Here is a 10,896-nt window from a genome sequence, read left to right as displayed (position 1 = left end):
AGAAATCACCGCCGGCTCAGTAAAGGATTCCGTGAATATGGCACTGACAGCCGGCGGAGATGACGTTACAGTTGGAACAGTTGCCTCAACAGGATGAGCAACTGAACCAATACTGCAAACAGGCGCAGCCGCCTGGGTCGTCGCCTCGGGTAGGTTGACCAAACCTACCGTCATGGGTCCAGAACTGCTCCTCCCCGCATCACCTTGGAATGCAGTGACATCCACGCCTGCATGAAGACAAGATATTAAAAACAATGGCGGAAAGAATTGCGGGTAAGATAAACAAAAAGTACTTACGAGTTTTCTTAATCTTGAAGGATCTGACGGGCGGGGACGAACCCGATGGAACTGGCCTCTTCACGCCAGTCACCGTCGTGGAACTTGGTCGCGCGGAAGTGGCAGCTGTCTCAACCTCTGAGACAGTTGTCTCACCACCACCAGGGTTCCCCGCCGCCTCCTCGCTTTCGGTCTCTGAGTCAGACCGATTCACCGGATCGGCAGTGGAGGCAACCTTCGCCTTCCCCTTCCCGCCAGCAGCATTCTTCTTCCTCGCGAAGAAAGGACCATCTGCGGATTCCTCATCAGAAGATGACAAAATTAGAGGAATTCCGTCAGAGGTTTGAGCATTGAGAGGGCGAGGGTTAAATAATCTTTTACCTGGCCGCGTGGCGCTCAGTATCTCGTGGCCTGGCGGGTAAACCTCCACAAACCGACTCGCCGTTTGCTCAAGGATGGGCAACTCGTTCTCATCAAGAGCACGAGTACCCAGCCGAGCGGGACCACCAGCTTCCCGCGGATGCAGGAGCGATTGTAAGTCATTCCCCTCTGAAATAAAAAGATACAGTTAGAAGAAAAACCCTAAATCAGCAAATAAGACGGAGCATACCGTAAGGGATAGAGTTCAAACCGTATTCAAGGACGATGGGAATCTGTGGCGCCTCTGCCCCAGCATCCTTCCACACCCGGCTCATCCCGAGCATCACCATCCCGGACTCCGCAAAGCGGTAAACTGGAGACTGGATCCGGGAAATCTTGGCAAACCATTCCGCCTCCTGGTAGTTGGAGGCGTGAAGGCTGGGGAGTGCTCTCGCGTTCTTGAATGTCATCGCTATGGGGACGACACGGGCAGAGATGTAGAAGAACTCCCGCTTCCAAGACCGAAGACTGCGCTCGGTAGCACAGATCTTCAAACCCTTGATCCGGGTGACCAGGGTGTACCAGCCTTGGATGCACCTCCAGGAGTAGAAGGTCATCAGGCGGTCGACATGGGGCTCCACACCCAGAATGAGGCACACCCATTCAAAATGGCGGATCTTGGCGATCGCCATTGGGTGTACCTCCGTCAGGTGCACACCGTGTCTCTCCAAAACACGGTATACAAACTTCGTCAATGGGAACCTGAGATTCCCATAGACGAAGAATGCAGCATATACCCCTATCTTGCCTTTGGGGGCATCGTACACCGTCTGATGAGGCCCAGGAAACTCAGGCTCGAAAGGCTCGAGCATGAACTTTCGGACGATGTACTGATAAGCGTCGACGGAAAGAGCACGCTGGCACTCGCCAGCAGTACTCTTGTCATCCTTGTCCTACGTGGACGACGGATTCTCGAGGTATACGTCGGACTCCTCGACAGTAACCTCAGGATCATGAGTAGAAGACATGTTTTGGACGTAAAGAAACGATTTCAGGAGAATGCTCGACGGAAAAGTTAGAGTATTCGCCAGAAATCGTTTAGAAGAAGAAGAGAGAAGTGAAAGTGTGGATTAAGATGCACCCTCTCCCCCTTTATATACTCATCGCAATGAATGCGATGAATTTAATGCGGAAGAGAGAGGAAAGCGCAGGTGCAATGAAACTATGACACGTGGAAAAAGCAAACTGGCAACAACTGTTGACAGGACGCGTGCCGTAAACATCGCACCACGCGCCCGAAAACTCGCGCCCACGCGCCTGAAAAAGCGTCTGGAATGACCATATACTGTCACGTCGCCATAACTTCCTGCATGTCCTGAAACTGTCAGAAGAAACCGTCGGACTACGCGACCGTCCCTTCAACAGTTTGGACTGTTCTTATCCTTTCACCAACTCTTCGAATTTCAAAAAGATTCAAAAATATTCAAAAGTAAGCGGGACTATACCCCCTTACCTTGGTAACCAAGTAACCGTAAGACAGGTGCGGGTACAGTGTTAAGGCAAAACCCTTCACATATCTAGCACCCGCAGGGAATTGAAGCCAGGAATACCTTGGAAGTAAAGTAACCATAAGACGAGTGCGGGAACAGTGTCAAGGCGAAACCCTTCACATACTTAGCACTCCACAGGGAATTGAAACCAAGAAGGATCTTCTGGGTCATGCTTGCGGAAACGGAAATAACATCCCCGCATAGCAGGAACATCGAGAACTAGATTGTTTGAAGCTCCAAGATGGAATTGGTTGTTTAACATAATTGATCACTATGTTTAAAACTACCAAAACCTCATGGAGAATCTACACAAGTGGAACTCAACGCTCCTGACTTGCGAGGAGGTTACAGACCTACCCGCATCATACCCAAAGATCAAGCAGAAAAGTCGGGAATTTCTGCACGTGACATTAGGACTTCTGCGGGAAGAATCCCCATGGAAAACCTTAAAACTAAACCCTTTTCAAAACCCTTTGCTTAAGTCCAAAAGTTCACCTCACTTATTAACAATTCATGAGAAGAACATTGGACTGGGGGGACTTGAAGAGGTAGGTCCTAGCAGAGCCCAGTTGGACCCGCAAGACTCACATCAAAGAGGGACGTCTACGCAGTTGGACCCGCAAGACTCACCTTCAATAGGGACGTCTGCGCAAAGACCAAACTCGCAAGACTCACCTTAAAGAGACGTCTGCGCAAGGACCAACTGGATCCGCAGGACCCACCATGCTCAGAGACGCGACGTCCTTACGCGCAGTACGCAAGCTGCTCCCGCAGGAAACGCCTCCCAATGGTCGACGTACTCCGCCTGTTCCCGCAGCTACGGATACTAGCCATCAGGGAAGGCTACCCGCACAGCAAGGCTACACGCACAAGGCACTAACTCTCAGATAACTCAGATGTCACCTGAAGAAGGAATGAGCAAGCCGGGAACACTCCCGCCCAAAGTCGGGAATACTCCCGCCCAAATGAGCCAGTCCGTACGCTACTGGAGGATCTTTTGTACTGTACCTGCCAAGGTATGGACAAAAGATCTGACCAAAGCTGCGACAGCTCACTGTGATAAAGGAATAGTACACAGCCGGCCTGGTCACTATCAGCCACTGCCTACTCACCAACCCCTGTCACTATCAGCCGCTGCCTACTCACCAACCCCTGTCGTAGCACGTGCATAGCCTGCAGTTGGTGGGAAAGGAACAGTACACAGCCGACCTGGTCACTATCAGCCGCTGCCTACCCACCAACCACCAACATGGCATATGCGTAGCACACAGTTGGTAGAACAGGAATACTATTCAGCCGGCTGTACCTGCTTGGAAACCTACATTCGGCTATAAATACTCCAACACCTTGGAACGGTATCATTATCTTATCACATCTTATATCTCCATATATAATCTGATATCTGCTCTAGTCATTCTCTTAATATACACTTATATTCAAGAGCAATCTAGTCTGATTCTCACGCCGGAGGGTGGTCACAAGGAGGTACCCCCCCTTCTCAGTGACAAGCTCACGGTGTCTGTTTTGCAGGTCATCAGAAGAACAGCTATCTTTGCCGGACCTAACCCTCGTGGGAAACATCTATTTAACCCCCAGATTATCCGTAATCTGCCGGGGTCACTTAGTGTTTCTTCATAATGGTTAAAGTTTCATTATTTAAAGACAATACTAATTTTAGTATTCATCTTCTTGCTTTTTCATTACACATAAATTATAATGCTGAAACCACAACAACTTCAAAATTAGCAACAGTAACGAACGTTGCTAAGTTAATCGCAAACCACAACAACTTCAAAATTAGACAATACTAATTTTAGTATTTATTACTACAAAGTACTCAAACCGTGATTAGAAAGGGTCAGGCTAAATGTACACCCCTCCCTTGCTAACCATACACCCCTTAAACATTTGTAATTGGCATTATAGTCTCTCTTCTGTTATTTTATAATTCTCTCAAAATATCAAATAAAAATTATTAAGTTTTTATTTTTGTTTTATATATTTTTGTTATTGATTTTCTTATTTTATTTCATTAAGATCTTATTAAAAATTTGTTTATTTTTTTACATGTATTAAAATGTTTTGTATGTTTTCTCTAGCTAGTTTTTTATTTTATTTTTTATAAAATGTATTCAAAACAATTTGATTTTTTTGTTAGGTTTAGATACATGAGTTAATGTTACTTGAGAAAAGAACCAAATTTGTTTATCAAGTTGTATGTTATTTAACCTTTTTATTTATAAAAACTAATATGATTTTTTATAAAAGAATGTAAACTCTCTTAATTTAAAAAAACGCTCTTCAAAAAGATTAAAACAAGTATAGAAAAAAACATTTTTTTAAAACAAGAAAAACAATGTTTATTAGATAAGAAAAAAAATGTTTTTCTAAGTAAGAAAAAATATGTTTTTATTAAAGGCTTTTAAATATACATAAAAAGATATATAGAAAAAAAGTTGTTAAATAAAAATAGAATAAAAATGCTTTTATAAAAATAATAATGATAATAAAATAGAACAAAAGGTCTGAATCGTATTAATATAAAATTTAAGGTATGGGGTATGTTTAGTAAAAATGGATGGAGGTGGAGTACGTTTAGCAGCACCCAGAATATATTTGAGGGACATTTGAGTGTCATTGGATTATCTAAATATATATCCTACACATATCGAAACATATGCCAATATGCAACACGACATGTTCAAGCTTCTCCTATAGTAAGCCAATTGAAACTCATACCCGGGCTCCATCCGTATGTATTGTTCCTCAATAGCCATTTAGCTATTCCGATTTATACTTTAGCACATAACTTTTACGTCTTTAACCAAGAACATTAGACCAACATATCGAACTAATAACTTCAACATTTGAATATTGAATGATTGAAACAATATGGAACCGTATACTTTGGAATATATTATTTGGACTTGACATATTTTAATATTCCATTTAAGGCACAAATCCATGTATAAACATTCAGATTCCTATAATGAAATATACACAATATACACCATCATTTTCATCCTTGTGCCATTTTATTATTTGGGCATATAGTTCTTGTATAGGAAAGCATAATTTGACCAAACAATATTTAATAAAATAAAGCTTAGTTCAAACACAGAATAATGGAGCAGGAAAAGTAGAACATGGGCCTATAAATACTAATGCCTGGGGAAGCATATTACACTAAACAGTTGCAAGACCTGAAGCCTGAACAAAGTTATACACAAATAAAGGAAAAGCATCAATTACTATGCAAAGAACAAATTCAATAGTACAGCCCCCAGCTTTTGGGAATTTGATCACAGTCCTTAGCATAGATGGTGGTGGAATTAGAGGTCTAATCCCAGCAATTATCCTCGAGTTTCTTGAAAACGAGCTTCAGGTATAACAAGTTTATGTGGTTAACTTCTATATTTATGTTGATTTAAATGAAAAATTGTCATAGTTTCTACCAATATTTTTTCAAGGCCTTGGTACCTCACATTTCCAAGTAAAAATTAAAAAAAAAAAGAGCACTAAAGCATATAATTGGAAAACTAATTCGTGCAACCATTGATGTCTTGAGACCCCGGTTTTTAATAACAGATCTTTTGGTTTAGAAACTAGATGGTGAGGATGCAAGAATAGCAGATTATTTTGATATAATTGCTGGGACAAGTACTGGTGGTCTCATCACTGCGATGCTAACAGCTCCAGATGAAAATAGGCGCCCTTTGTTTGCGGCTAAAGACATCAGAGACTTCTACCACACTAACTGTCCAAAGATCTTCCCACAAGATTGGTAATAATAACTTCATCCAATTTTTATTTGGAATCTTAACAAGTTTCTAGTCAAATCTGTTATGGATAACACATATACAGTACATGAGGTAGAACTGAATTAAGAGATCAAGAGTAGAAAACTATATGATATTCCTTTATTGTAAAGATCTTGAATTTAGTTGATTAACATAACAATAAAGGAAAGGCATGATATTTATTCCTTTATTGTAAAGATATTACAGTAATGATTAAAGCGACTTTTGATCATTAATATTATACTATAATCTGTGATTTCGACTTTTACAATACAATTGGTAATCAAGGAACATCGATAAAGAGAAGAAGAAAACTAAAGAGAGAAGTATTCTTAAATTCATCGAGTTCTTGTATTCTACTTGTTTGTTCCTTAAAAAATGCACAAGGAACAACCCCGCTCCTCTCCCTGTACGTACTATACATTATTAATATTGTTAACACCAACCCTGACATATTTGTAATATCCACAAATTTAATCCTAGTATATATATGTATCATTATCTATCAAAGAGTCATGCCATCTTTAAAAATTTAAATACCTTGACTGAGCCGAAATAAGAAGGCCCATAGCCCTAACGAGTAGCGAAATATATAAACTAATTTTTTTAAACGACGCTTAATGTTATAGCAATAAAAATAGAAAGATATTTTATAAAAATCAAATACCGTAATAACTAACAACTAACCGATGAATCGTAAAGCTCTCTAAACATTGGAAAAAAAAAAGTTTGGTCCTTGGTGGCTGCCGGCTGGCTTCGTCAACCTCGGAGTAGCCTCGTGGTCAACGACGAACCAACAATGGTGGTCGGCTGGGTTGGTCATTGTTAAGGTTCTGTTCAGCATTCGTAAAGAAGGAAGGAGCCAAAGAAGAATTTTGATCGGCTGCTATCTTTTATTTTGCATTTGATCTTATTTTATTTTTAGTTTGGGCCTAATAATTTAAATTTGATTAGATGGATTACGGATAAAAATAAGTTTTGGGTCAAATAATTATAAGATGGTAAATATCAAATAATATTTTATAAGTTTTATATTTTTAAATATATGTATAATAAAACTTTAGCCCCCAGCCGGCCCTGCAAAGAGTGTTTGGCCTAGCGGAACCAATGAGTTGAATAAGGCTATGTATTTTCAAATGGTAAAGATTCAAGTCCCGTAGTTATAAATAAATGTAATTTACAAGTAGAGTTAGACACTGTAAGGCAATTTCTTAAGAGTGTTTTACTGTTTCCTAATCTTGCATAATTTTTTGTTTGTACTTTTTATTATTTTTCGTCTTGGCTGTTTCTTCAAATACCATTTTCCTTGCTTATATTTAACGTTAATAATATGTAAACAACCTTCACATAATTTCAATTGCTTATATTAAACTATATTTAAACATGTTCACATGATTTTGATTGCTTGAACGACAGCAATACGGTTACAAAGATAGTAAAGAACATGTATGGGCCGTTGTATGATGGAAAGTGCCTCCAGGATTCCATAAGGGAGAGGCTTAAAGAGACCAAATTAGGAGATACATTAACTAATGTTGCAATTCCTACCTTTGACATCAATAAACTCCAGCCTATTATCTTCTCCAGCTATGAGGTTTTCTCTTAGTCGTATTTGTTATCTAGTTATGTATTGTATCATGTCACTACGGAAGCATTTACACATGAGGTCTAATCGCCTTATTTTGCCAGGTTGATGGAAAACCGTACATGAATGCCAAGCTTTCAGATATTTGCATCACAACATCAGCAGCACCAACTTATCTTCCACCACATTATTTTAAAACCGAACACAAGGAGGAGAGTCATGAATTCAACCTTGTTGATGGTGGTGTGGCAGCAAATAATCCGGTAACATTAGTTATTAACGTAGAGCGAAAGCAAAAAATAAATTTAGAAAATAAAGGCGATATGGTAAACGTAGGCACAATCATTTTCGTTAATTGCCATTGTTAAACTAACAAAAACTGTTAACAGACTCTGATTGCAATGGGAGAAATTTCCAAACAACTCATTCGAAAAAATCATGATTTTCCCTTACCTCAATCCCTCGAGTATCGTAGATATTTGGTCATATCTATCGGAACGGGAGAATGCAAAATAGAAGGGAAATATACAGCAAACGAGGCTTCAAAATGGGGCTTTCTTGGATGGTGGTTCAATAATGGCTCTAGTCCCTTACTTGATATTTTCACTCAAGCTAGCACTGATATGGTTGATTTCCATCTTTCGGTTGTCTTCAAAGCACTTAACGTCGAAACAAATTACTTACGCATCCAGGTTTTTGTGTACACCACAACTATATATGCACTTTTCTTACATATTTGCACACTTAAAATTTGTTCAACTGATTAATAATATGCAAATAAAATTGACTGTTGCAAAATAATCTACACACTTTTAGGTGAGGAAAATTACTATTCTTCCTCACTTATAAAACACAACATCCTTTTGAACATTTATATTCTTAATTTGTTTCTTGACTTGCTATACATTTTTGCGCTTACATATGCGTTTCTGAACCACGTTTACATGCTTATAATTAGTGCAAACAATGTCACAAGAAAGTACTCATATCTATAAGTATGGAAACAATAAATTTGTAGAACTTATAAGTTTGTTGTGGTAATTCTTGTAACTGCTAAACATTGGCGGATGTCATCAACATTTTATCTAGAATCACTGGTAGTGATCGTCCATCGAATTGGTCATGCTTCATGAAGAGTTCTGTGAAACGCAGGAGGATAGCTTAGATAGGACATTGTCTCCACTCGATAGAGCCACGAAAGAAAATCTGGATTTTTTGGTTGAAGCCGGAATAGGGTTACTTGATAAGAAGGTTTCAAGAGCCAACTTGGAAGATGGCAAATTCATCCCCTACAGGAACGAAACTAATAGAGAGGCTCTCATAAAGTAAGTAATCTTCGGAAACAATATTTTACTACCTATACTTTCAGTTGGTGCATTACTAATTTATTGAATATTTTTCTTTGGGACAGATTTGCCAAAAAATTGTCTGATGAGAAGATACTTCGTGAACTTAAATCGCCACGACCACGAGCCTTAAAACCTGATCCAGCGTTCTCCCTGGAGACTAAACTCAATTATCGGGCACCCGAAAAAATAAGCATTGCATAAACAATATATAGATTCGACTACGCTGTGTGTACGGGTAAAGCAAGGCCAAACACGCATTGCCTAGTAAACGCTGAACTAAATAAGTGTTTGTGTGTTTATTTTGCAACTAGTTTGCGCTTTCGAGTGACATGTATCCCCCTTTTTGTAAACGCTATGTTTGGTTGAACTACTTTATGCTTTCTAGTCACATCTCTTTTTAGTTTGAAAACTTGCAGTTAAAACCCTATCATACAGTCTAAACATGACCAATGTGTAATTCTGCGATATTAGAAAAAACTACTATCAGTTTCAAGCCATATCACTCCTTTGAAGGGAGTTCATCATTTCAATCCCGTAAGAGCACCCACAACAATAAACAGTGACATGAGCTCCAGCTCCACAATATATTACAAAATTTACTCAAAAACACTAATTTCCACAATAATAAATATCCACAAACCTCAATAAAAACTAACCCTTCCGTCTGTCAGCTCGTATGCAGAAGCAAACTTCACCTAGGCAGACTTTCTCCACAACGCTAGAGTCCGGATTAGGGTCTATCCAATTGGTTACACATTATCCATACCTCGAAATATGAAGCCCGTCGTGGGTGCTCTAACTCGCTCCCATCCACCTATATATGTCACATCAGCTTTTTCCGTTACACTTTTATAGCGAAATCATGGGAATGCACAACCTTGTCATCCCACCATCCCTAAAGTTGTCTTTTAAATAATTAGTTCAATTAAACAAAAATGTAACATTAAGTTTAAAATATATAGAAGTTAATATTCAAAAAACAGTTCAGTTTATTTAAAAAACACAAGACAAAATCAAAACATAAAAAAAACGAACAACAATATTAGTTGTGTAGGGGAAAGTTAACATACAAATGAAACTAACGTTCTAATTGTGAGAATCAAGTAGAGTAATTATATATACAAGTATAGTAATTATATAATTACATCATAAAGTAATTATGTAATTGTTTTATGATGTAATTATATAATTAATCTTCTTGTATATATAAAACTCTATTTGATTCTCACAATTAGCACGTTAATTTCATATGTAATTAATCCAAACCCAGTTGTGTAGATTGCAGTGGCAGATATAGTGTATTACGAGGGGTAGCCTCCTCTACCCCTCAACTTCTTGTCGGTAGTGTAAAAAAAATTATTTTAGGTCGGTTTTCGTGTTTCGTTACCAATAAAAAAAAACCTTACCCATATGCGTTTTAAGCCCAACCAATTTAAAAATTCAACCCAACTAAAGCCCGGACAAAGGTGTAAAGCACAAACCAATAAAACCCATTAACTCTTAAAATAATATATGTTACACTTAAAATAATATATATACCTTGTTGGACGATATTTTAGGCTTCACAAATGCTCTGTCAAAACATCTTCAAAAAAAATATAAGACTTGTTAGAAGGGTCTAGGCTAATAAGCGGGACAAAATGAGCATTGAATAATCTAAGACAAAATGGGTTTGACAAGATGTTGGCTAGAGTGATATATTTTTGTGAAAAAACAAGATTAAGATGTTAAATATGACGGAAAGTTATGGTAATCAACGTAACCGAAAATATATCATTACTAATCGACATCATTTTGAGGTTGAAGTTGTGGGTCCCAAACAACCTGATCTAACGCGCGAACGAATTTTGCACTTGATAAACCTTCGAGACGGGTGTGGTAAATCAAATGACCGAATATAAATAATATAAAGATAAAATAAAGGAAAGATCTCGTTGTCGATTAAAGATTAATACGTTACTCAAGAACCGACCCCA

At 38.7% G+C, this 10,896-nt stretch overlaps 1 protein-coding gene across 2 annotated transcripts; it reads left to right on the top strand.

Annotated features, from left to right (window-relative positions):
- The first annotated feature begins 5,378 nt into the window (after window positions 1-5,378).
- LOC143573176 (patatin-like protein 2) lies at window positions 5,379-9,329 on the top strand. Of its 2 annotated transcripts, XM_077058124.1 has the most exons (8): window positions 5,404-5,571; window positions 5,789-5,970; window positions 7,403-7,580; window positions 7,676-7,834; window positions 7,961-8,263; window positions 8,724-8,896; window positions 8,983-9,053; window positions 9,124-9,329. In XM_077058124.1, the coding sequence occupies exons 1-8, from the start codon at window positions 5,440-5,442 to the stop codon at window positions 9,183-9,185; spliced, it is 1,260 nt and encodes a 419-aa protein (XP_076914239.1). In that variant the 5' UTR covers window positions 5,404-5,439; the 3' UTR covers window positions 9,186-9,329. The 2 variants fall into 2 exon arrangements, with proteins under 2 accessions (XP_076914240.1, XP_076914239.1); XM_077058125.1 differs by having other exon boundaries at window positions 5,379-5,571; window positions 8,983-9,323.
- The last annotated feature ends 1,567 nt before the right edge of the window (window positions 9,330-10,896 follow it).

This window comes from Bidens hawaiensis, unplaced genomic scaffold (assembly GCF_021521415.1).
Source record: "Bidens hawaiensis isolate Kalapana, Puna unplaced genomic scaffold, B.hawaiensis_p1.1 tig00026226_1, whole genome shotgun sequence".
NCBI lineage: Eukaryota > Viridiplantae > Streptophyta > Magnoliopsida > Asterales > Asteraceae > Bidens > Bidens hawaiensis.
This window is presented reverse-complemented; position numbering and strand designations above follow the sequence as displayed.

Bases quoted from the DNA above. Each gene is read 5' to 3' on its own strand.
- LOC143573176 (XM_077058125.1), top strand. From the start codon at position 5,440: ATGCAAAGAACAAATTCAATAGTACAGCCCCCAGCTTTTGGGAATTTG. The intron at 7,835-7,960 runs GTAACATTAGTT...AACTGTTAACAG, and splicing joins GTGTGGCAGCAAATAATCCG to ACTCTGATTGCAATGGGAGA. The intron at 8,897-8,982 runs GTAAGTAATCTT...TCTTTGGGACAG, and splicing joins AATAGAGAGGCTCTCATAAA to ATTTGCCAAAAAATTGTCTG.